This window comes from Mobula birostris, chromosome 2 (genome assembly GCF_030028105.1).
Source record: "Mobula birostris isolate sMobBir1 chromosome 2, sMobBir1.hap1, whole genome shotgun sequence".
Classification (NCBI taxonomy): Eukaryota; Metazoa; Chordata; class Chondrichthyes; order Myliobatiformes; family Myliobatidae; genus Mobula; species Mobula birostris.
Window position 1 is genome coordinate 136218711 of NC_092371.1, and position 27512 is coordinate 136246222.

General features: G+C 43.7%; 1 protein-coding gene across 1 annotated transcript in view; it reads right to left on the reverse strand.

The window, feature by feature from the left end:
- The window catches only part of hsp90ab1 (heat shock protein 90, alpha (cytosolic), class B member 1), a 32757-nt gene extending 9780 nt beyond the window's left edge, over positions 1-22977 (reverse strand). Inside the window, exons 1-6 of the mRNA XM_072248955.1 lie at positions 22869-22977; positions 16716-16859; positions 10762-11128; positions 1358-1509; positions 706-1020; positions 373-538 (exon numbers count right to left, since the gene is read on the reverse strand). Coding sequence (XP_072105056.1) covers positions 373-538; positions 706-1020; positions 1358-1509; positions 10762-11128; positions 16716-16859 — 1144 coding nt within the window. The 5' untranslated portion in view covers positions 22869-22977. The remainder of the gene's footprint in view (positions 1-372; positions 539-705; positions 1021-1357; positions 1510-10761; positions 11129-16715; positions 16860-22868) is intronic.
- Positions 22978-27512: the final 4535 nt, after the last annotated feature.

Below are 27512 nucleotides of genomic sequence, written 5' to 3' on the forward strand. Positions count from 1 at the left end.
TCAAATTCAATTCACCTCTCATTCAGACTCTCAGGCATCAGAGACAGCAGAATAGATGTGCTGGCTGTCAGATCTTACCATCAGCTCTGCAGACTATGGGCCAGCCATCTAACATTTGCTACTAGACTGTACCAGAATGGGGACATCCCTCTTCTGAACCAAGACTGTGGAAATGCAGGACAGAGTACAGATATAGCAGGAAATAGGACAGAACGCCCTGGCAAGTTAAGGGAATCACTGGAGTGGAGGCAGACAGCAAAAGAAGAACAAGACCAGAGCAGAGGAGTGATTCAGGGAAATTTACAGATGGGAGACATTCACCCACGTAACAAGCACAGACACAATCCCACATCATCAGGTTAAAGCACTTACTGAGGTATTCAGGGATCAGCTCCTCACAGCTGTCCATGATGAAAACTCTCCGGACATACAGCTTGATGTTGTTCTTCTTTTTCTTGTTCTCAAAGAGGTCAAAGGGTGCCCGTCTGGGAAGGAATAGGAGGGCTCGGAATTCCAGCTGCCCTTCAACAGAGAAGTGCTGAGGAGAAAAGAAACTCTCAGTCAATTGGTCAAGACAGACGTTGACACATAGGATCTTTAGGATAATTGTAAAGAATCTGAAAATAATTCTAACTATATGAGACTGGCTCATTTCAGGAGACACACAAACCTTGTCTCCTCCCCCAACCTCAGCACTAGACCCACCTTCACAGCCAGGTGGTCCTCCCAGTCATTGGTGAGACTCTTGTAGAACTCGCCATATTCCTCCTGTGTGATATCGTCAGGATTGCGAGTCCAGATGGGCTTAGTCTTGTTCAGCTCCTCCTGGTCAATGTACTTCTCCTTAATTTTCTTGGTTTTCTTCTTGCCCTTCTTTTCATCATCTTCCTCCTCATCTGAGCCCACATCTTCAATCTTCGGCTTCTCCCCTTCTTCATCCTCCACTCCTTCCTCTTTTTCTGCCTTTTCCTCTGGCTCTGCCTCATCGTCACTGATTTCCTTCTCCCGTTCCTTCTCAACCTGAAACCAAAAACCAACATTAGTCAAGCTCACCTTTTACTTCCACCACCTCTTCTGACAACATGTTTCAGGCATCTACCAATAAAGATATGCCCCAAATCGCCTTCAAACTCCATCCCCCACACCCACCTTAAACCTAAGCCCTGCTGTTTTTGACATTTCCACTCCAGGCAAAAAAAAAATTTACACTATCTGTGCATTACATAAGTTTACACATTTCAGCATTACCCTTAGCCTCTAACGCTCTAGAGAAAACAAAGTGGATGTTCTTCTTTGGTAACAGCTAAAATGCCCTCTTTGTTCTATGCAAAGCCCCAACCACAGATCCTCCACTTACAAAGAGAGTAATGGGGTAGCCAATGAACTGGGAGTGTTTCTTCACTATCTCCTTGATCCTCTTCTCTTCTAGATACTCAGCCTGGTCCTCCTTCAGATGTAGGATTACCTTTGTACCGCGACTGATAGCAGAGTCACCTCCATCACCCTTTCCTGGAAAGCAAATCAGAGACTGTTAATCCATTAAAGGCTCAGAACCCAACATCCACTCATGGACCTAGTATCAATCTAGAACAGAATCCTGAGATAAGCTTTGCTTATGATCTTAGTGCAGGTAAATGATAAATAAGTAGATCAGTCAAAACAATGAATGATAGAACAGGCACACAGAACCAAGTGTACACATGAATGTATGAAATTAAGAGTAGGTCACTCAGCTCCTCTAGGCTTTTCCAAAGAGTCTAAACCAGAACTATTCACTGCATTTCCCTCATCAGAAGCTATCTGAACCAGAGTTCCTTTAGAAGCCTTTAAAAATAAATTATCTAAATGTGCAATTAGTACCTTTAGTAACCATATCTTTGGTGCTTTCATCAAATCTGCAAGTCAACAGGGTAAAGGAAGGATGAGTTTTTTTTTTAAAATGCCAAGGTTATTGATAGTCATCTCAACTCATTCACTCCAAAACATTTATTCCCAACACTCCTTTCCCCATACCCACCCGTGGAACAATGGCTCCAGTGTCAACTGTCTACAAAATACACACAGGCAACACCAACAACTGCCAAACCAGGAACCTCAACTGCGAAATGCAAGAGCAATACAGGATAACCACCGTGTTTGCAGCTTTCTCTCCAAGCTCTACCTCACCCTGACTTAGCACTACTCCTTGTCATCGGATCCAATCCTGAAACCCCCACCCCTCCTCTTCAACAGCACAAAGGGAACAACTTCACTGAGAGGCCAACACTACACACAGCTCATACCACTTTCTAAAGGGACAGTGAGCAGCACTGGGACTCTGAATTGAATTTTGAGGCAGCACTGATCCCTGTGACACAGAGAAAGACACACTCATGCCTACCAGCTACTTCCTGTCCTCCACACCAATATCTTGATCTCCAACGTTGGACTTCTTTGTTTCATAATAAATAATCATGTCAAGCCCTCTAGTTCAGCTCTCCCCAATTAACTAAGGGCAAGGTGCATATCCCAGGAGATGTAACTACCACAAATGGTGAAACTCCATTGCAAAATGAACCCCCACCACAATCCTTTCTTTTCTGCAATAACTTTTAATGCAACGTTTTATCAAACAACATCAGTACAGATCATCAACTAGTTCCCCTTACCAATTGGAGACTTGTGAAATCAGAGGAAGAGGCTGTGAAATGCTGTTGTCAGTTTGCAGCACAGAAACAGGCCCTTTGGCCCATCATGTCCATGCCACCCATCGTACACATCTATGCTAATCCCATTTACCAGAAAACTTGTAGCTTCAGATATTAAAAGGAAATTATGTTAACCTAACATCAGTGTTTGAGAAAATGCTGGAGTCTATTAAGGATGAGGTTTCAGGGTACTTGGAAACTAATGACACAATAAGTCAAAGTCAGCATGTTTTCTATAAAGGAAAATCTTGCTAGACAAATCTGTTGGAATTCTTTGAGAAAGTAACAAGCAGGGTAGTCAAAGGAGAGGCAGTGGATGCTATTTGCTTGGATTTTCAGAAGGCATTTGATGAGGTGCCACACATGAGGCACCTTAAGATAAAATCCTATAGCATTACAGGAAAGATACTGGCATGGATAGAGGAATGGCTGACAGGCAGGAGGCAGCAAGGTATAAAAGGGGCCAGTTTCTGGACGGCTGCCAGTGACTAGTGGTGTTCCTCAGGTCTCAGCATTGGGACAGCTACTTTTCACATTGTTTGTCAATAACTTAAGACAATGGAATGGATGGCTTTGTGTCAAAGTTTACAGATAATACAAAGATAGATGGAGGGGTAGGTAGTGCTGAGGAAGGAATGTGATTGCAAAAGGACTTAGACAACTTGGAAGAATGAGCAAGAGGGACAGATGGAATACAGTGTTTGGAAATGTGTGATAATGCATTTTGATAAAAGTGCAGACAGTATCTAAACGGGCAGAAAATTCAAACATCAGACGTGTGAAGGTACTTAGGAGACACATGCAAGATTCCCAGAAAATTAATTTACAGGTTGAGTCTATGGTAAAGAAGGCAAAAGCAATGTCGGCATTTATATTCTATTCCACTTGAAATAAAAGCAAGGAGGTAATGCTGAGGCTTTACAAGACACTGTTCAGGCTGCACAGGCATCAACAGTTTTGGGCCCCGTATCTCAGGAAGGATATGTAGACATCGGAGGGAGGCCAGGAGGTTTACGAGGATGATTCCAGGAATGAAGGAATTCACGTGTGTGTGTGTGTGTGTGTGTGTGTATATATATATATATATATACACACACACACACACACACACACACACACACATATATATATACATAAAGTCAGAGGGTAGCAAATCTGTAGAATGCCCTGCCACAGACTGCGGGAAGCCAAGTCTGTGGGTACATTTAAGGCAGAAGTAGATCGTTTCTTAATTGGTCAGGAAATCAAAGTATATGGTGAGAAGGCAGGTGCATGGGGTTGAGTGGGATCCGGAATCAGCCATGATGAAGTGGCGGAGCAGACTTGATGCACTGAATGGCCTAATTCTGCTCCAATGTCTTATGGTCTTGTCTTAAATGCTGCAACCCCTTTCAAGCCTCCAAATTCTAACGTTAACCCAACACCCTCATTCCAATCTGCTGAAACTGGTAGATTCTTGTCATCTACCAGCCTCATCAGGTCACCCCTCACTCCACGACTCCAGGGAAATCAGCCTATGCAATCACTCCTGACAACAGAAGTCCTCCAATTCAGTGACCATTCTAATCAATCTCCTCTGTAACCACTCCAGTTCAATGACATCCTTCCTACAGAGGCTCACTGGAGAAGAATCACTTCAAAGCACTGGGATTAAATACTACTTGTCTTTACGCCAGCCATTTCCCACCCTCTCATGTCACACTATAGCCTAACAATACTCCTGTCTATAATAGGTAGGTTAAAGGATCAGAACATCATGGGCCAAAGGGCCTGTACTGTGCAGTACCGTTCTATACCACAAATTTGGTGAGCCAAAAGGAAATGCAGTTCAACATTGCAACCAATCATATGAAACCATACAAGATGCCACATGTTAAAAACCCTGTCAAAGCATGAATGCACCAGCTCATCCTGAAATACACAGGACCACATTAACTCGGGTGAAGGCCAGTGAAAATTAAGGACTGCCACAGCATAACGTAACTCAGTTTGCTGAATGGCAGAGGATTCCACGTGCTGTTAAATCCAGCCACATTACTCACTGGGTGTATACCCTTAAGCTCACAAGTAGACAGACCCAGTGGAAACTCACTGGTAGGGAGGGAATGATGTTGTTTGAACAGTAGCACACTGGGTTACAGTAATAGAAATGGGTGAAACACTAGTGCCCGTTATAAATACCCAGTCGTGATGTGGAGTTTCAGCTTGAAGCATCCAAGATGCTGCTTGACCAGCTGAGTTTCTCCAGCAGATTGTTTGTTGCTAGTAACTATACCTGGTTATTTATTCTGGGCCAACTCTAACAAATCCCTTCCTTACTAAACTTTCTAAATCTTTGTCCATCCTACAGCACATGTTTAAGACTGTGATAACACGTGTGTCAGTAGGTGAATCACACTGCCAGCTCACCTCACCAGGCGTCATCACTTATGCATTAAGTTAATGCAGCCTGATGCTGACTTGGAGACCTGGAATGGATTACTGAACTTGATCCCCATCAAATCCATCATCCAATTTGGAGAACAACGTGCATATGTGTGATTAAACAGGATAATCCTGTTCGGACACCTGTTTGTGATTACTGGTACCAATATAAAGCAGGACTACAGTCAGCACACATCAAAACATCAGCAACAAAAATCACCATGAGCAGTTCTGACCAGGAGTGTCCGGACTCTAACCAGTCGCAGCGAAGCTCAGGCAGACGACGGTCTAACAGCATCGGCATGTGCCCCTTGCCCAGCATCCCAGAATACCCGGGGTATCAGGACCTTAAGGTAAGTTCCTGATGGCTTTACCAACCTCTCGACTTTGAGTTGTCCTCAGAACAAGAGAATGCTTGCTGAAAATTAAAAGTCGAAAAAAAAAAAAAAAAAATATCACATTCACTAGTGGTCAAGATGCTTTCACTACCAGCTGCTGCTGAAATACCAGACAGGATCCATGGAGGGGAAAACAGAGGCTGGGTCAATGACTTTTCATTGTGCATTACCTTGCTCAAGGTAATTTTTCCATTCCTAATCAGCAGCCTGTCTGAACTACTTGAATTCAGGTTGAAAGAAGAGCTGAAACATTTGAAAAGATTATTTTAAAATAGTACAGCAATTGACGACAGCCAGTTTTATGTATCTCCAATTTCACTTCAAATTTCCTCGGGGGCGGAAATACTCTTAAAGGTGGGCTGTTGTGTCCACCCTACTGTGCGTGTATAAATAAAAATACTTAAAAAATTAGGTAAGTAGTGCTAAAAGAGCAAAAAAGGAAAAAAAAGTGAGGTAGTGTACATAGATTCACTGTCCATTCAGAAATCTGATGGAGGGGAAGCTGCTCCTAAAATGTTAGGAGTCTCTTCGGGCTCCTGTACCTCCACTTCGATGGTAGCAATAAGAGGGCATGTCCTAGGTGTGGGGGTCCGATATCCTTGACGCTGGGGAGGCTAGTGCACTTGGAGCTGGTTGAGTTTGCAACTTCCTGCAGATTTTCCCGATCCTGTGCAGTGGCCCCCTCTGTGCCAGGCTGGTTTGTGTACAATTAGTTAGAATGTGCTCCGCAGTTCATCTGTAAAAATTTGCAAGAGTCTTTAGTGTCATACTAAGTCTCCTGAAACTCCTAATGAAATGTAGCCACTGTCGAGTCTTTTTTGTAATTGCATCAATAGGTTGGTCCCAAGATAGACCTAAAGAGATGTTGACACCCAGGAACTTAAATTCCACTGATAATTCCTCAGTACAGACTGATGTGTGTTCCCTGACTTCCCTTTCCTGAAGTCCACAATCAACTCCTTGATTTTACTGACTTTGAATGCAAGGTAGTTGTTGCTGTTGTATATTTGTAAATGGCATTTAAGCTCTGCGTAGCCACACAGTCGTGGGTGTTAAGATTAGAGCAGTGGGCCACGTACACATCCTTGAGATGCATCAGTGTTGATAGTCAGCAAGGAGATGTTACTTGCAATCCGCACTTACTGTGGTTTCCCAATGAGGGAGTCAAGGATGCAGTTGAATTGGGAGGTAGAGGCCCAGGTTTTGGAGCTTGTGGATTAGTACGGAGGGAGGGTGTGATGGTGTTCAACATTGAGCTGCTGTCAATAAACAGCAGCCTGACATAGGTATTGCTGCTGTGCAGGTGATCCAAGGCCGAATGGAGAGCCAATGAAATTGCATCCATGGTAGACCTACAATGATGATAGGAAAATTGCAGTGGTTCCAGGTTCTTACTTAGGCAGTTGATGGTTCTGGCCGTGACAAGCCTCTCAAAACACTCTCAGTAAAGTGCGTGTAACACTAACAAGTAAAATCAGAGGATGAAGGAAAAGAGATTCTTTAAGGAATTATAGATATTGAAGCACTTGAATCTAAGGCAAGGTAGGATATGGACCAAGTGCTGGTGAATGTGCACAATGTTTGATGTGGGTAGAGCTGAATGACCCATTTCCATCTCGTATGTCTAACTGATCCTTGTCTCTTACCCTTAACTTTAGGGCACAAGGAGTCTTCCATCAAGAGTTCACTCTAGCCTTGCACTCAATATTCATGGCTCAAAGAGAAACGGCGCTTCCCAGAAATCAGACAGCACAGTCGCCATTCACACTCTGGCCCAGTGGAGCCTGCAATTCCAAAGCATAGCAGGATTGTCTGGAGATCACATGCTCCCAGACGCCAACAGGCAATTCCACGACAAGAGCCTGGAAGATTACTTCCACGAGCGCCTGATGGAGCTGAAGCACAGACCTGTTCAGGCAGCCAGGCCCAGTTGCTGACACCAAACTTTTACTAGCATCATAGGCTACAGTAGTTTTGCACTGGGACTTCTGAAGCACCCAGTAATTGGCAGTGTTGATTCTGGAGCAGACAGGTTCCACTCCACCTGGAACAGCTCAAGAAACTGGAACTTGTTCACTTTGACACACCATGTTCTCCCAATCAACCAAGTTTAATGAGACAATCCTATTGTGTAATTATGTATATTTGATATCCAGGTCTTGGACTTGCACCTGAGCACTATTATTAGCCCAAGGCATCTATCCAGCTTGCACAGCTCCATCAACCAACGGCACACTTAATCAAACCGCTCTCACACCATGCTTTTATGTAGCCCAAGTCCATAAAAAGTAGTTTTATGAGGTTTTTTTTAAACCAGTGGGTAAAATAATTAGTCACTTGCTCAGGACTACACAATGTGTGCCAATTAAAACTGGAATTCTGCAGAACGTACTTATGCTGCCTGATCTCATGATCACAACCACTTAAAAGTCTATAAATACTGACTCTAGGATGATACCCATTTTTAAAGTGGGTTCACTGGAAAGCAGCTTACATTAATGAGACGGAAGGTATTTACTTAAAGTGCTCTAATGTTATATACCGTGTACTTCAATGCTCAATGAGCTATATCCTACTATGGCTCTTTAATAAAAGATGTAAATAATGAGGACTGTTTTTAAAAATATTTTCTCAACATCTGGTTGCCTTGGACGATAATGTCCAAATAAGTAAAAACAGCCAAACCAAGTAACAAAACCCCACCCATCAGATGGCAGCTCTCAAAGTAGAGCAGGCTTACCAATATACTGTACAATTTCAGCATCATTGGGCGTGATTGGGTTAGAGGACCACCAGTCAACGATCACAAGCATTGATCAGGGACAAAAATAAACTGCCAGGGCAACTCAGTGTCAGTCAACATCTGTCAATGTAAAGAGATGGTCAATATTTCAGCTCGAGTCCCTGCATCAAACGTAGAGGGGACATAACCATTATAAATGGGGAAAAGAGGGATGAGCCAAGTTTTTGGGGGGGGGGGGGCGCGCAAACACATATGTATGAATAATTGAGCCAGGTGGGGTGGAGTTGGGAACAACCACCAAATACAAGTTTAAAAGACACTTGGATTAGGTATACAGATCGGAAAGGTTTACAGGGATATGAGCCAAATACAAATGGCACCAAACTACATGATCAACAAGCTCAAAGTAAATTTATTATCAAAGTACATATATGTCATGTATGTCACTATAGACAACCATGAGATTCATTTTCTAAAAACAAAAAATAGAATCAATGAAAGACCACACCCAACAGGAAACAACAGATGTGCAAGACAACAAACTGTGCAAACAAAAAGGGAAAAAAATTATGAATGAACAAAAATATTAAGAGCATGAGATGAAGAGTCCTTGAAAGTGTGTCCATTGGTTGAGAGAACAATTCAGTGATGGAGTTTTTAGTTGACTTATTGAGATACAACGCGGAAAAGGCCCTTCAAACCACGCTGCTCAGCAACTTTCTAGACCCCAATTTAATCCTAGCCTAATTACAGGAAAATTTACAATAACCAATTAACCTACTAACCAGCAGGTCTTTGGACTGTGCAAGGAAACTGGAGCACCCAGAGGAAACCCACATGGCCCTAGGGAGAACATACAAATTCCTTACAGACAGTGGCAGGAATTGAACCTGGGTCACTGGTCACGTAAAGCACTATGCTAACCACTATGATACCATGCCGCACTCACCCCCTCTTGTTCAAGAGCCTGATGGTTGAGGAGTAGTAACTGTTCCTGAACCTGGTGCTGTGGGCCCTGCACCTCCCTCCTGATGGCAGCAGCAAGGGGATGGCCCAGATGGTGGGGGGTCCTTGATGGTGGATGCTGCTGTCCTGCCTCAGCATTCCATGTAGATGTGCTCAATGGTGGAAAGGTCTTACCTGTGATAGACTGGGCTGCATCCGCTTTTTGCAGGCTTTTCTATTCAAGGGCACTGGTGTTTCCATACCAGGCTGTGATACAACCAGTCAATATACTCTCCACTGCACATCTACAGAAGTTTATCAAAATTTTAGATGTCATGCTAAATCTTTGCAAATTTCTAAGGAAGTTACTTCTGCACTATATAACTAAGACAAGGCCATTCAGCCCATCATCCCATTCGCTCTCAATATTGATCTCAAAATTACTCATTTGTTGCTATTACCCCCTCCAGTTCATCATGTTGTTCACCAAGATAAATTAGCCACCTTCCGCCATCTTTGCACACACTGAATAGACTGCATGTGTGGATGGGCAATGAATACTAGCATTGCCAGTGTCACCCATGTCCTATAAACTATAAAAGTAAGCAGCTGAGCTTCCTACAGAACCAGAGGAGGAATCAAGCCATCTTAGTGACCATTAGTTGGCATCAGGCAAAGTAAACGGCGAAGGGTTATAGCAGGGCAGCAGCACCTGACAAGTACTTTGTGTAATAGAATCCTCCAATCAGTTCGGGCTCCCACTCTTTTACATAGACACCACAGATACCAGTAAATGCAAGAAATATCATAACTACACGGGTGTTTGAAATCCCTGCCATTCACCAAGCGGTGGAAAACTAGATATCCACACTTGTACAGTTTTGAACACTTGAACTAAGAGGTGCTGCCTCATATTAGAGCCTCTTAGAGGCAAAAATGGTTGGAGACGGGGGAACCTCATTCTCAGCAACAACTCACTAACCAACTAAGTATTCTGGTTAGTTACACCAACTAACATTGCAAGAAACAGCCCTTTTTGTTTAAAAAAACACAATGAGATAGAATGGCTTTAATGCAACAGTTGAAAGGCAGCACCAAACCACACTCCGGCATTAGACTAGACAGCAAGCCAAGGCGCCAAAATGATGCAGGAAACACTGTTCCACATCACTTATTATTCCTTGCTCACGCCAGTCATTCCAAAATTACTCCACTCTTACTTAACTGGAATTATATCGTACCCAACATTAAAACCACACACTATGTTCAAGAGAAAATGAAAGTCAAGCCCTAATACTGCGAGCTTGATGTAGTTCTACAATGAACCCTCCTGTGACCCTGTTCACCCTGGCCAAAATAATCAAGGATAGAGTGAAATCAAAAAGCTGGACTCAGTAACAATAACTACCAATTACAAAATCTCACCTGAAGGAAATAAGACACCTTCACCTGCCTCACCAGCATGATGCCTCATCTGACCGGTCACAAAATTCTCCCTTCCATGGGTTCACCCTCTTTTGCATGAATTGAGTTATAGTTGCTTGGTTTTACACTCATTGCTTACCAGTATAGGTTTTGACAGTGAAGGAGCCTCCAGCAGATGATTCCCAGGCATATGCCTCATCATCGTTGTTCTTGGTGAGCACTGTAACCTTCTCAGCTACTAAGTAAGCAGAGTAGAAGCCAACACCAAACTGTCCAATCATGGAAATGTCAGCACCAGCCTGCAGTGCCTCCATGAAAGCCTTAGTGCCAGACTTGGCAATGGTGCCCAGGTTGTTGATCAGGTCAGCCTTGGTCATGCCAACCCCAGTGTCAATGATGGTCAGCGTACGCTCCTGTACATTGGGAATGATTTCAATCTTCAGGTCCTTGCCACTCTCCAACTTTGAAGGATCCGTTAAGCTTTCGTAACGGATTTTGTCCAGGGCCTACAAGAGATAAAGTCCGAATATGGTCACAAACTATTCCAAATACCCAATATCAAGTATTAGAAGCAGCCTGTGTCATGAAGATATAGCAAAAGGTTATCTTCACAGTGTGTCTTACAAAAGAAATAACAAGTCCAGAACCACCTAATACATGAAAATGACATCCACACTGCACAGGACACACTAGCCAGTTGACATATTACTTCTTGGGAATGACCACCAGGGAAGTTGGCATACTGGAGAGAAAGACAAACAAGCAACAGAAGCAAGCATCACTTCACACTTTTTTTGGACTGCACTCCATTTGCCACTTTTCAGCCCAGCTCTACATCCTGTCTATACCTTGGTGTAACCTATGACAACATTTTACGCTATCCAACCTTCATTTATCTGCAAACTTACTAACCCACTCCTCCACTTCTTCATCGACGTCACTTATAAAAGATCATTCAATGACTTGCATAAATATGACAAATGACTCACAAAACAGATCCCTGATCGTCACTGACCACCAACCAGAATATGTTCCATCTACTACCACCCTCTGTCTTCTGTCAGCAAGCCAATTCGGAATCCACACAACCAAGTTTCCATGGATCCCATACTTCATGTCTTCAAGCCTTCCATGGGAAATTTGTCAACCACCTTACTAAAATCCTTATACACCACATCCACAGGGGCACTTTCTACAGGGTAACAATTGAGAGTATCCTGACTGGGTGCATCACTGCCTGGTATGGGAACTGTACCTTCCCTAATAGGAGGACTCTCCAGAGACCGGTGCGGACAGCCCAGCGCATCTGCAGTTGTGAATTTCCCATGATTCAGGACATTTACAAGGATAGGTGCGTAAAAAGGGCCCGTAGGATCACTGGGGACCCAAGTCTTCTCAACCACACTCTATTCCAGTTTCTACCATCTGGCAAACTGTACCGCAACATAAAAGCCAGGACCAACAGGCTCCAGGACAGCTTCCTCCACCAGGCCATCAGACTGATGAACTCACGCTGATTTGAGTGTACTCTACATTACATTGACTGTTCTATTTATTATAAATTACTATGATTGTACATGGCACATTTAGATGGAGACATAACAAAGATTTTACTCCTCATGGATGTGAAAGACACAAGAAATAAAGTCAATTCAATTCACATTTGTTTAATAGACACCTCGTTGAAATGAGGTTTGAGAGACATGAACTGCCCTTCAAAAAAAACCACGCTAACTTTACTAAATCAGAGACTATGCCTCTGGGGAATCTGCAGCAGGTACCTGACTCAGGGTGTTTTCCCCTTTAAATGGTCGTAGACAGGTTTTGTTTATCACACCTACGTTCGATCAATTGTTCAAAGCTAACTTTACACAGTTATTTGACAAAATCAAACAGGATCTTGAGCAATGGAGCACTCTTCCCATTTCTTGGCTTGGCCAAATATCCTTGCTCAAAATGAACATTCTTCCTGGTCTGCTCTACCCAATACAAATGATTCCAGTCATTTTTACCCAAAAAAATACTTAAAAAAAAATAAATAAATGGCTGATTTGTTTCTTTCATCTGGAACAAAAAAAGACCCTGTATTAAAATGTCTAAGTTACAGCTTCCCAGTAGTCTAGGGGGTCTGGATTTTCCAGACATCAAAAAACAAATCAATTAAGTTCCTTTTTATCTTGTGGTTGACTGGGTGCGCAGGGACCCCTCCTCAATTTGGCTAAACATCGAAGCTCCACAAGCAAAATGCCCTCTTATTAATTTGCTTTTCCTCAGTAAGATGAAACTAGTTAAGGAATATTGTTGCAATCCAATAACAATTAATACAGTCAGGGCTTGGAGGACAGTGCGACAAATTGAGGGCAACGCAGCGATAATATCACACTTCACTCCAATAACCAGCGGTCCAGATTTTCAGCCTGGCATAATGGATTCTGGATTTAAACTTTGGATTTCTAAGGGTATTTTCCATTTAGGAGATTTGTTTGATGAAGGAACGATGATGTCTTTTAGTCAAATAGTACAGAAATTTAACATACCCAACAAGGATCTTTCTCGTTTCAGATAAGAGATTATATACAGAGAAAAATTATTTGTTAACTGATTTCTATAGTTCTGACATAGAAAAGAGGGCGTTTTGTTCCATGGGTGAAGTCTCCATCAGTACTATTTACAGCATCCTGAGGGAATATTCTTTTGGAGAGGCTGAGCAGCTGGGAAGGGTCTGGGAGGAAGAGCTGGGAGTATAAATTACAGCTGAAACATGGGAAGACATCTGTGATAATGCAAAGAAAATTTCAGTTTGTAATAGAACTAAAGCACTGCAACTCAAAGTTCCGCATAGAGCCCATCTGACTCCAGTTCGTCTCTCAAAATTTAAGACGGGGGTTTCTCCAATGTGTTTTATGTGTAAAGTAATTACTGGAACTTTCACCCACTGTTTTTGGACTTGTCCCAAACTTCAGGCATCCTGGAGTGATATTTTGGGTGAAATGGAAAAGATTCTGAAGATGGAGCTTGAACTGGACCCAGTGTCTTTTCTCTTAGATTTACTCAGCAGTCATATTATTAATGCACATCAGAAAAAACTTTTTAACATCCTGACTTTTTGTTCAAGGAAGAACATTTTACTTTGTTGGATATCCAATAAGGCCCCTGGACTTTTTGGTTGGCGTAAATTAATCATAGAATACATTCCTTTGGACTTTTTGACATGTATGGTACACTCAAAAACAAATAGTTTTCGTAAAACACTGCAACCTTTTCTACAATATGTAGATGTAAACCTGTCTGCTATACTAACAAGGGCTTTTGTATAGGATGTTGGGGTGATGTCTATATTTTGATGCGAGTGTTCTGATAGCTGATAACTGAGAGGAAGAAATGTAAATGTATCTGTAAATTGAAAGTTATGCTGAGCAAAAAAAAAAATTAAAGGAAAAAAACCATGCTGATTCTACCCAACAAAACTATACTTCTCCAAATGCACTTGAGCCTTGTCTCTAAGAATCTTCTCCAATAGTTTGCCCACCACTGACGCAAGTTTCACAGGTCTATAATTCCCTGCATAGGCCCTATTGCCTTCCTTCAACAATAAAACATTCATTAAAACCTCCATCTCTCATGAGCACTAAAGCACAATGCTCATTAAGGACCTCCTCCGCCTCCAGGGACTTTCTCTCATCTCAGTGTATCTACATTTACATCAACTTTGGTTCACAAGTTCAGGTATAACACATCCCTTTTGCATAGGCCATAGCTTCCCACAGAAGAGATCCCAGTGATGCACAAATCGGAAACCATGCCCCATGCATCAAGCCTTCAGTCATACATTCATCTGCAAAATTTTCCTATTCTGCTTTTTGCTTCCTTCTTAACTCCCAATATGCACTCTTCAAGACCGCATCTCTTTCTCTACCTTTGTTGCTGGTAACAATGTGTACATGACTTCTGGCTGCAAACCGTCCCATAATATGGCCTCAAAGATGTCTTTGACCCTGGGATAGGTTCCCTGTAAGTACCAGTGAGGATACACATGTGTAGAGCCACAGAATTGAGGTCCTGAATGAATACTTCTTGTCTGTATTTACATTAGAGATTATGGAAGCTAGGGAATTCAGGGAGAAGAGGAGTGATGTCTTGAAGTACATTTCTAAAAATGTATTGGTAGATTTAAAAGGGAAATAATCCACTGGGATCTATCAAATGCTCCCCCAGGATGTTGTGGGAAGCAAGAGGGAAAAAAATAGGTTTTTGCATCTTCCCCAGTCATAGAACACTACAGCACAGAAACAGGCCCTTCAGTACATCTAGTCTATGGCAAACTATTAGTCTGCTTAGTCCCATTAACCTGCACCCAGACCATAGCCTCCTTACCACCTCCACCCACGTACCTATCCAAATTTCTCTGAAATGTTGAAATTGAACCCGTATGGGGCATGGTTTCCCGTGCAGGTTCCACTGGCAGCTCATTCCACACTTCCGCGTGAAGATTTCCCTCATGTTCCCCTTAAGTATTTCATCTTTCACCTTTAATCCATGACATCTAGTTCTACTATCACCCAACCTCAGTGGGGAAAAAGCCTGCCTGCATTTACCCATCATAATTCTGTATACCTCTATCAAATCTCCCCTCATTCTTCTACACTCTAAGGAATAAAGTTCTAACTACTCAACTTTTCCTTATAACTCAAGTCTTCAAGTAAGTTTTCTCTGCACTTTTTCAATCTTACTTACATCTTTCTGGCAGGGAGGTGATCAGAACTGCACACAATACTCCAAATTAGGTCTCACCAACATCTTATACAACCTCAATATGACATCCCAAATTCTGTACACAATGTTACTGTTCCTCTCCACACCATCAGGTAACAACCTTGTTATTTCTTTAGAAGTTGTCTTTTTTTTATTAAAAAGGCTGAGCTGCTAGCTTGATGCTCAACCCAGCAAGAATGGAAAAGGTGCAAGGAGCCAATTGGAATCAAACCCGGGACAACTCGCCTCGAAGTCCAGTGCACACGCCACCAGACCACTGGCCAGCTATACGTAATACTTTGTGTTAAATACTTTCTTTACAAGCCCATCAACATCTGATGCCACTCTCAAGGAATTATGAATCTGTATCCCAGATTCCCCTGTTCTACTGCACTCCTCAGTGCCCCACAGCTCAGCATTTAAGTCCTACTCTGATTTGTCCTCCAAAAGTGCAACATCTCACGTTTGTCTGCATTAAATTCAATCTGCCATTTTTTGCAACTGGTCCAAATCGTACTGCAAGCATTGATAGCCTTCCTCTTTGTCCACTACACCCACATCTAGCTGTCATCTGCAAATTTGCTGATCCAGTTTACTACATTATCAAGATTGCTGATATAGATGACAAATAACAACAGACCCAGCACCAACCCCTGTGGCATACCACTAGTCAACAGCCTCCAGTCAGAGGCAACCAACTCCTACCACTCTCGTTTCTTCCGTGAAGCAAATGTCTAATCCAATTTACTACCTCACCCCGAATGCCAGGCAACTAAATCCATGTAGACAACATCCACTGCCTTGCCTTCATCAACTTTCCTGGTAACTTCCTCAAAAAGTCCAAGATTGGTTAGACATAACCCACGACCACATACAAATCCATGTTGACTATCCCTAATCAGTCCTGACTATCCAATTAATCATCTATTCAGTCTCTTTTAATACCTTCCAATAACTGATTCACTACTGATGTCAGGCTCACTGGTCTGTAATTTCTCAGCTTATCCTTGGATGTAAATGAGATTCTGGAAGACTGGAGGATGGCTAATGTTGTTCCTTATTTAAGGAGGGCTACAAAGACAAGTCAGGGAACTACAGGCTGTTAAGCTAGCATCAGCAGTGGAAAGGTTCTGGAAGGAAAGGCAAAGACAAATTAGGGTTAATCAGCATAGATCTGTGTGAGAGAAATAGTGTCCTAGAACTTTGAACGAACTTTTATTTTGAAGAGGTGACCAAAAGGGGGTGAATACTGTGGCTATAAAGCAAGGCGAATCCTGAAATACTCAGAAATAAATCCTGTATCAACACCGCTGAAGTATCAAACATAGGATAAAAACTTACATCAGAAGCATTGGAGATGAGCTCACGGAGAAAGATTTCTTTGTTGGAATAGAAGGTGTTGATGATCAAGGACATAAGCTGAGCAATCTCAGCCTGGAAGGCAAAGGTTTCCACCTCATCGTCAATACGAATTTCTTCAGGCATCTGAAAAACAAAAATCCCTTCTATTCAGCACAAAACAAAACAGTCCATTTAATATTTTCTGGTGCTCCAGTTCACCTACCGCCAACATATTGTTTTCTCCACACTCTACACACAGAATTTTGTACACTCTCTGGTTAACAGAACAACAGCCCAAAGATTCATATGTCCCAACAGCTCAGCACTCCTAAGAATTTCAAGTGATTGCCTGCTTTAAAATTTAGACCAAAAGTTTCGAAATTGTCAATTTCTTCTTGAAACCAAATGATAGATATACAATGAAATTAAACATTGCATATTTGTATGGCTACATGAAACTTCAGGTTTAAGATAGTGCTACTGAAGGTGGACCATTTTCAAAGCAAAAAATACGACTAAGTACTACATTGATAACACTTTTTATGTGAAAAATTGTGGGGCTGATCTGAGTCAAGGCGTGTGGGTACGAGACTGATTCAGAGCATGGTTGAGGCATGCATGAGACAAAGTTGGAGTTGGAGACACCAGAGCTGAGTTGTCTCGGAGCCTATCCACCTAAAACAGGAGCGAGGCTGGATCTATCCAAGCTCTAGGCCAACTTGGAAATGTTGAGTACAGGCCAGAACGTGGCACCAGGGCCCAGAGCAAGGGGTCCAGGTTCATGTGCAGGGGACAATCCAGTGCTTGAACAACTTAAATGCTGGGCCAGATGGACTGAAAAGGCAAGTTGTCTGGACCAGTTCTGCACTGTGGCACTAAGACTGAGGGTGTGCCTGCTCCAGGCTTTGTGTCTGCAAGTTTCGTAGTGATTTGTCCAGCTGTGTGATGAACTGAGACTGAGGCTAATTACTGGCTGCTCCGGGCTTTGGGTTCTGAATACTAATGCTTGCTTTATTGTTTGAATTTGTTTTTTTCCTCCTATTTCTGCACATTGGGTTCTTTCAGGATTTTTTGCTTTGTGGCTGCCTGGAAGCAGACAAAACTCAAGTCTGTAAAATGTATACACACCTTGATAATAAATGTACTTTCAATGAACACTGAACTATAGGCCAATCAGCCTTTAAGTAGTATAAATTTTAGAAGCAAAATTTAGACAGAATTACTTGGACAAGTTAATAAGGAAAGTTAGCACAGATCTGTCAATAGCCGACTTAGAGCTCTGTGAAGAGGCAAAAGGATCCAGATAAAATACGAAATTTTATATCGATTACACAATATTTTTGACCAGCAGCACAAAACTAAATACCCTGGAATAAAAAGGTGGTAGCAGCAACAATTACTGAAATGACAGGAAAGCGGATGAGGAGAAAGACAGTCATACATCACTCTAACCTTCAGCCCACCACATTCACACTGACCTTTCTTCCTCAATTTATACCACTCCCATTTGCCTGCACTAGGTACTTAACCAGACTCAACCCACCCTATCTCAGAAGTATCCTTCTATGCCTTGCCTAATCATGTGTCTCAAACAAAATCATTGTATCAGACTTCTCCACCTTCCCTGGCAACAAGTTTCAGGTATCAACTATTCAGTGTAAGATGACCCTCTCCTCAAATCCCCTTAAAACTCCTTCCTCTCACACCAGTAGTGAGCAACTGCTTTCATTCAGGAGGGAAATGCACAGCAGAGCAGGGGCTATAGTCGGCAAAACAAAAATTTCTTTATAAACTTTCATAACTCTCAAACACAAGAATACATGGCACATTTTCCCAATTCTTAGACGATAAAACTAGACAGTAAACCACGAGAATGGTTAAAGGCCAAGATGATGTAGAGAAACTGTTGGAATAGACAGATGGATGCTAGATTTGACAATTTTAACGCCAAGAATCAGAAAGTGTTACATTTCAGTAAGGGAAGTAACAAAGAAGCAAAACTCTAAAGGCATACATATACAGAATATGAAACTGGGAGCATGAGCAAAGTCTTAAAATCAGGAGGTAGTTGAGGAAGCAGTTAAAAAAACACATAACATTGAGCATTAGAGACAGTTATAGTACAAGAGCAAGGATTATATTGTCAAGACTCTACATTTAGAGTCATGAGTGTAACACTGTGGACACCACAGGCTATTCAAGGCACAAGACATGCTAGTCTGCCTCTGAAACAGAAGTTGTAAGATTAGATTCAACTTTATTGTCATTGTGCCGAGTACAGATACAAAGCCAATGAAATGCATTTAGCATCTGACCAGAAATGCAAAGACTAGTGTTATTTACAAAATAACTGCGAATAAAAGTGCTACAGCACACAAATATAAAAGTACTGAGACAGTACAATATGGGTGCAATACTGCTTAGCGCTGTGATGTGAGGTTCAGCAGTGTCACAGCCTCAGGGAAGAAGCTCTTCCTGTGCCTGCTGGTGTGGGAGTGGAGGCTCCTGTAGCGCCTACCGGATGGGAGGAGAGTAAAAAATCCATGGTTAGGCTGATAATGCTTTTTGCCCTGCCCAGGCAGCGTTTATGGTAGATGTTCTCAATGGTGGGCAATTGGGTGCCGATAATCGCTGGGCAGTTTTCACCACACGCTGGAGTGCTTTGCGGTCCCATACAGGATAATTGCTATACCACACAGAGCTGCAGTTGGTGAGTATGCTCTCAATGGTACAGCGGTAAAAGTCCCGTCAGTATCCTGGACCTGATATCATCAGTTAAAATCAATAGCGGAGCAGTGAGTGTGAAATTGTTCTAATTGAAATTGGGTCAACCATCAGGGATCAAACCAAGGACACCAAGTAACAGTGAATGGTTATAATCGGAAATGCTGTCAGGATAGCACAGACAAACATCAACAGAAATGGATACGTGAACAAAATCATATGCGGAATAATAGGGCTGGCCAAATTACCTGCTTCTGTGCTGTAACCCAATGCATGTCAAATAGATTAAACACCCAATGCAAATACTAAATTGGATCCCAATACTTATATACTTTTAAAGGAGGCAAAGCATGGGAATAAACAGGATCTATTCTGGTTGACTAGTGGTGTTCCACAGGGGTCGATATGGGGCCATTTTCTTGCAGGCATTCACAGCAGAGGAAATAGAATCAATGAAAAACTCTACACAAAGACTGACAAGCAACTAATATGCAAAAGACAAACTGCAAATATAAAAGAATTAAACAATACTGACAACATAAGTTGTACAGTCCTTGAAAGTGAGTGCATAGCGCCACACACAAAATGCTGGAGGAACTCAGTAGGCCTGGCAACATCTTTGGGAAAAATGGATCGTCAATTTTCAGGGTCGAGACCCTTCATCAGGACTGGGGGAAAAATGAGGGGGGGAGGGGAGGAGGAAGTACAAGATGGTAGGTGATAAGTGAAACTGAGAGGGGGAGGGGTGAAGTAAAGAGCTAGGAAATCAATTGGTGAAAAGAGATAAAGAGCTGGAGAAGGGGGAATCTGATAGGAGAGGACAGAAGGTCATGGGAAAAAGGAAAGGAGCAGCAGGGGGAAGTGATGGGCAGGATGGAGACAAGCTGAGAGGATGAAATGGTGAAAGGGCAGCCATTAACTGAAGTTTGAGAAATCGATGTTCATGGAGGCTACCCAAGTGCTCATCCAACCAGACTGAGGTAGTAGAGGAGGCCATGGACTGACGTGTCAGAATAGGAAGTAGAATGGGTGGCCACTGGGAGATCCAGCTTTTTCTGGCATGCAGAGTGCAGGTGCTTGGCAATCTACGCTGGGTTTCACCGATATACAGGAGGCCACACCAGGAGCACTGAATACATTAGATGACCCCAACAGCCTCACAGTTGAGTCCAGTTTTAAGGTGAGGGAAGTTATCCACACTGGATCTGGTGCTCTGGGACCCAAGGTTCCTGTACCTACTTCCTGATGGCACATTTAAGTGTAAGGGCTTGGGGATAAGCTTCCGACACAGAATTGTATGGAAGAAAGCAAATCATTTCTTGAGGGTCAAGCAGTGTCTATTGGAATACTAAAGTAACAAGTCTTTTAATAAGGGTGTCCAAGATTACAAGGCAACAAGAAAATAGGGTTGACAGAGAAAATAAATCAGTCATTATGGAACAGCAGACCAGACTTATGTTTTATGCCAAATTAACCACATCTGCCTGTGCATGATCCAAATTCCTCCATTCCCTCCCCCCCATAAGCTTCCAGCACAATCCAGGTTTGTCTCACCTCTGCTAGTAGCCAATGCCCTCTAGTCCAGAAACTATTTTCTGCACCTTCTCCAAATGCTCAGATCCTTCATAATTCTTCTCCTTTGTATTGCCCTCTAAATCCACGCTAACCACTGTATCCACCCAGCTAATCCCAGTTAAACCGCAGCTGAAGTACTACGGCAGTGCTAGTCACCCTCAAGGTAATGTGATTGCCAAAGAGTGGGTACAGAAAAGCTTTACAGAGGAGTCACCAGGAAGAGAAAATAATGGCCAAGAAAGATAGGGAAGCTAGGATTGTTTTCTTTGGAACATAAAATGCCAAAATGAGATTGAATGAGATGCACACAATTCAAAGGCCTTCTTTTAAACTTTCCTGTAACAGGTCATGAATAAAAATGCACAAGTGAAACATTTTCCACCAGAAGGTGCATAGGTGTAGAACAAAGACCAAAGAGGTCAAGGTGGAAACTCCCTAACCACCCAGTAGTAGAAAGACATTGATTCTCAACCAGGAAAGGCACAAATGGTCAAACAACCCCTTCAATGCTACACATTCCCAGTGATTCTGACTTCCAACTCAAAACCTACTACCCAGTACAACCCACAATCACCAAAGGAATCAACAGACAGGAAAAGGTTGGGGCTGGAAGTTCCCTTCTGTGAACTGAAAGAAAGATAGAGCTCAGAGGTTGGGGAAGGATAGATATGTCCAAGACAGTCCCCAGTCTCTTCCTGAATGGAACTTGTGTACAATAAAGAGGAACTCTTCTCTCCCCCCAACCCCCCCAAAGCAACACACAAAATGCTGGGGGAATTCAGAAGGCCAGGCATCTATGGAAAAAAAAAGTACAGTCGACATTGCCGGTAAAGGCTTCGGCTTGAAACATTGACTGTATTTTCTATAGTTGCTGCCTGGCCTGCTCAGTTCCACCAGCATTTTGTGTGTGTTGCTCAGATTTTCTCGTTTGTGATTTTTTCCAACCTTCTTCAGGATGGCTTTGGCACCTTATCTGTCTACTTCCTCTTTCTCTGCAACTCTATTCTGGATTCTCATATCATTTTATTCCCTTTTAAATTACCTCCATATGCTTATGTTTGGAAAAAACCTATCCGAATAGCATGATAAACAAGCTTCTCCACTATACTTCAGGCAATAATAATAAGCCCAATTTTCAGCTCTAGAGTATGTGATGCAGGAGATAGGATCAAGGTGGGTGGGATAATGGAGTGTGCCCAAACTGTGGAGATGGTTTGGTGCAGAGGACAGGAGGTGGGGGTGTCGCAAGCCCCAGCCTGCCTGGCCCAGAGGCAAAGCCAAGTTAGCGATTCAGTCTGCCGTGGGGTGGGGACAGACGCGCGGAAAAAAAATTATCGCACCACGTGGCCTGGTGTAATATAGGGAAATGGGTGCAGAGGTCTCCGAGCAAGAGTCCAAGCACCACAAGTAATAGGACGTTGCAAAGTTTTATTAACGTGGGGGGGGGGAGAGAGAGAGAGAGCGGGAGTTCACCCCCAACCGTTTAGCCGCAGAATATATGCACCACCCTCCCTCCCATCGGGACAAAATGGCGGCGCCGTGGAGCACGCGGTGGCCGGCCAGGGATAAAAGGACCGGGTCGGATGCCCACCCCTCCACAACCAGATACATGTACTGCGCCAACCGGTCTGCATATCTACCGGGGCTGCCGCGGTGCAGACTGCCCAGCTAACAACCACATTCTGGTCCGCACCCCCGAGCCCTCCGTAGGCCAACCGAGCCCAAACCCAAGCAGGGCTGGCCAAGAGCGATCGGTGCCAGCCTGATTCCAGGCCCGGGCACAGGAGAAACACTCCCGCGGGGCTCACTGCCGTATCCCGGCCCGGCGAGTTAAGAAGGCTTTGTCTTCCCTACCTTGACCGAGTACGTGGTCCGCTGCTGTTACCGGAGGGGACTGCCTGGGAGGAGCCAGGTACTCGCTGCTTCTCTTCACTTCACTCCCGCCGCAGAAAGAAGTCGTTCTTCCGCCGCCGCGGTATCTCAGCGCCGCACCACCCTCCGGCGGTGTATCCATGCGCGCGTACCGGCTAGCCCACCGAAGTTCCAGCCCCATCGCCGGTCCCCTACTCCTAGACATCCGGACCTTTTATCTTTACCGCGCTCTCTTCCCGCCGTCTCCCGATCGCCGTGCAGCCTAAGCTGCCGACTCGTCGAGGCACTACTTCTCCGGGAAGTGCGGAGGCTGACGGGTGGAGATGGGTAAACCGGTTTGTTCCAGCACATTCGACGGGTGGGTTCCGGCGCAGTTACGTCAGAGGGCTGGGCTTAGGTGGGTCGCCGCCAGTTGCCATGGAGACACGGGTAGAGTCGGTGTTGCTCGAAACCAGTTTCCTGGCGGTGGGGGCAAAGGATGGGAGATCGCTGCTTGTTAACATTGTTCCTCCTTCTTCCACCCTCCTCTCTTCTGCCAAGTGGGTTTCACACTTGCACTGATTGATGGTGTTGTGTGTCCCTCTCGGACTTTTCACGGTGCAGTCAGTCTCTGTTCCACAGTCCAGTCTCAGACCAACCATCAGTCGTGACAAGGTTTTCATGTTTTAACTGGCCTCAGAAAATAGAACATAGAAATCTACAGCACATTACAGGCCCCTCAGCCCACAATGTTGTACCAACCATGTAACCTTCTCTAGAAGCTGCCTAGAATTTCTCTAGCGCATAGCCCTCTATTTTTCTAAGCTCTATGTACCTATCTAAGAGTCTCTTAAAAGACTCTATTGTGTCCGCCTCCACCACCATCGCCGGCAGTGCATTCCACGCACTCACCACTCTGTGTGGAAAAAATTACCCCTAACATCCCCTCAGTACCTACTTCCAAGCACCTTAAAACTATGCCCCCTCGTGTTAGCCATTTCAGCCCTGGGAAAAAGCCTCCGGCTATCCGCATGATCAATGCCTTTCATTATCTTGTACACTTCTGTCAGGTCACCTCTCATCCTCTGTCACTCCAAGGAGAAAAGGCCAAGTTCACTCAACCTGTTCTCGCAAGGCATGCTCCCCAATCCAGGCAACATCCTTGTAAATCTCCTCTGCACTCTCTATAGTGTCCACATCTCTCAAGTGGGTTCTAACCAAGATCATATATAGCCACAACATCATCTCACGGCTCTTGAACTCAATCCCACAGTTGATGAATGCCAACACACCATACACCTTCTTAACAACACTGTCAAACTGCACAGCAGCTTTGTGTGTTCTATCAACATGGACCCCAAGATCTCACTGATCTGCCACATTGCCAAGAGCCTTGCCACTTATATTCTGTCTTCAAACTGGACCTATCAAAATGAACCACCTCACACTTATCTGGGTTGAACTCCATCTGCCACTTCTCAGCCCAGTTCTGCATCCTATCAATGTCCCGGTGTAACCTCTGACAACCCTCCAGACTATCTACACCACCCCCAACCTTTGTGTCATCAGCAAACTTAGTAACTCACCCTTCTACTTCTTCATCCAGGTCATTTATAAAAATCACGAAGAGGAGTGGTGTCAGAACAGATCCCTGCAGAACACCACTGGTCACCATCCTCCATGCAGAATACAAACCATCTACAACCACCCTTTGCCTTCTGTGGGCAAGTCAATTCTAGATCCACAAAGCAAGGCCTCTTTGGATCCCATGCCTCATTACTTTCTGAATGAGCCTGGCATGGGGAACCTTATCGAATGCCTTACTGAAATCCATATAAACTACATCCACTGCTCTACCTTCATCAATGTGTTTTGTTATATCCTCAAAGAATTCAATCAGGCTCATAAGGCACGACCTGCCCTTGATAAAGCCATGCTGACTATCACTAATCACATTATGTCTCTCCAAATAAATCCTGCCTCTCAGGTTCTTCTCCAACAACTTGCCCACCACTGAAGACAGACTCACTGGCCTATAATTTCCTGGGTTATCTCTACTCCCTTTCTTGAACAAGGGAACAACATTTGCAACCCTCCAATCCTCCGCTTCTTTTCCCTTCCCTATTGATGACGCAAAGATCTTCGCAAGAGACTTAGCAATCTCCTCCCTCGCTTCCCACAGTAGTCTGGGGTATACCTCATCCAGTCCCGGCGACTTATCTAACTTACTGCTTTTCCAAAGCTCCAGCACATCCTCTTTCTTAGTGTCTATATGCTCAAGCTTTTCAGTCCACTCTAAATCATCCCCACAATTGTCAAGGTCTTTTTCCCTGGTGAATACTGAAGCAAAGTATTCATTAAGTACTTCCGCTATCTCCTCCGACTCCATGCACACATTTCTGCTATCGCACCTGATTAGCCCTATTCTCACATGGCTCGTTCTCTTGCCTTGGGGTTTTCCTTAATCCTGCTCACCAAGGCCTTCTCATGGCCCCTTCTGACTCTCTTAATTCCATTCTTGAGCTCCTTCCGAGCAATCTTGTAATTTTCTAGAGTTCTATCAGTACCTAGTTTCTTGAACCTTTTGTAAGCTTTTCTTTTCTTCCTAACTAGATTTTCTACACCATGGTTCTTTAACTCTACTATCCTTTCCCTGCCTCAATGGAACATACCTATGCAGAACTCCATGAAAATGTTCCCTGAACATTTGCCACATTTCTGCTGTGCATTTCCCTGAGAACGTCTGCTCCCAATTTATGCTGCCAAGTTCGTGCCTAATAGCACCCTATTTACCCCTACCCCAATTAAATGTTTTCGCAAATTGTTTGCTCCTATCCCTCTCCAGCACTATGGTGAAGGAAATAAGAGTTACGGTCACTACCTCCAAAATGCTCTTCAACCAAGAGATCTGACACCTGACCAGGTTCATTTCCCAATACCAGATCAAGTACAGCCTCTCCTCTAGTTGGCTTATCTACATATTGCATCAGGAAACCTTCCTGAATGTACCTAACAAACTCCACCCCATCTAAACCCCTTGCACTAAGGAGATGCCAATCAATATTAGGAAAGTTAAATTCACTCATCACAACAACCCTGTTATTATTGCACCATTCCAGAATCTGCCTCCCTATCTGCTTCTCGATGTCCCTGTTACTATTGAGGGTCTATAAAAAAACACCCAGTAGAGTTATTGTCCCTTTCCTGTTTCTGACTTCCACCCACAATGACTCAGTAAACAATCCCACTCTGACCTCCTCCTTTTCTACAGCCGTGATACTATCCCTAATTAGTAATGCCATGTCCTCACCTCTTTTGCCTCCCTCCCTGTCCTTTTTGAAACATCTAAAGCCTGGCACACTCAGCAGCCATTTCTGCTCCTGAGGCATCCAAGTCTCTGTAATGGCCACAACACCACAGTTCCACGTATTGACCCACGGTCTAAATTCATCTGCCTTGTTTATGATACTCTTTGCATTACAATAGACACATCTCAAACCATCAGGCTGAATGCATCTTTGCTCTATCATCTGGTTATCCTGCCGCACAAACTCCCTATAAGCTGTCTCTACTTGTGCTCCAACCTCTCATCCTCTGCCTCTTCACTTCGGTTCCCACCCCCCTGCAAATCTAGTTTAAACCCTCCCCAATAGCAGGATATTGGTTCCCCCTTGGATTGAAGTGCAACCCGAACTTTTTGTACAAGTCACACCTGTTCCAGAAGAGGTCCCAATGATCCAAAAATCTGAATCCCTGCTCCCTGCTCCAAACCTTCAGCCATGCATTTAACCTCAACCTTTCTATTCCTATACTCACTGTCGCATGGCACAGGCAGCAATCCTGAGATTTACTTTTGAGATCCTGTTTCTCAACTTCCTTCCTAACTCCCTGTATTCTGCTTTCAGGACCGCACCCCCTTCCGGTGCTCTATTTGAATGGAATTGAATTAGTATATCATACCAACCCTGACTTCCAGGGCACCCAAACCCATGATCACCATATCCCTCCATACACCTCTCATCCATGTACCTGTCCAAGTTTTTCTTAAATTTTAAAAGTGAGCCCGCATTTACCACTTTATCTGGCAGCTCATTCCACACTCCCACCACTCTGTGTGTGAAGAAGTTCCCCCCTAATGTTCCCTTTAAACTTTTCCCCCTTCACCTTTAACCCATGTCCTCTGGTTTTTTCCTCCCCTAGCCTCAGTGGAAAAAGCCTGCTTGCATTCACTCTATCTATACCCATCATAATTTTATATACCTCTATCAAATCTCCCCTCATTATTCTACGCTCCAGGGAATAAAGTCCTAACCTATTCTACCTTTCTCTGTAACTCAGTTTCTCAAGTCCCGGCAACATCCTTGTAAACCTTCTCTGCACTCTTTCAACCTTATTAATATCCTTCCTGTGATTTGATGACCAAAACTGTACACAATACTCCAGATTCGGCCTCACCAATGCCTTATACAACCTCACCATAACATTCCAGCTCTTATACTCAATACTTTGATTAATAAAGGCCAATGTAGGCTCTCTTTACGACCCTATCTACCTGTGACGCCACTTTTAGGGAATTTTGTACCTGTATTCCCAGATCCCTCTGTTCTACTGCACTCCTCAGTGCCCTACAATTTACCTTGTATGTCC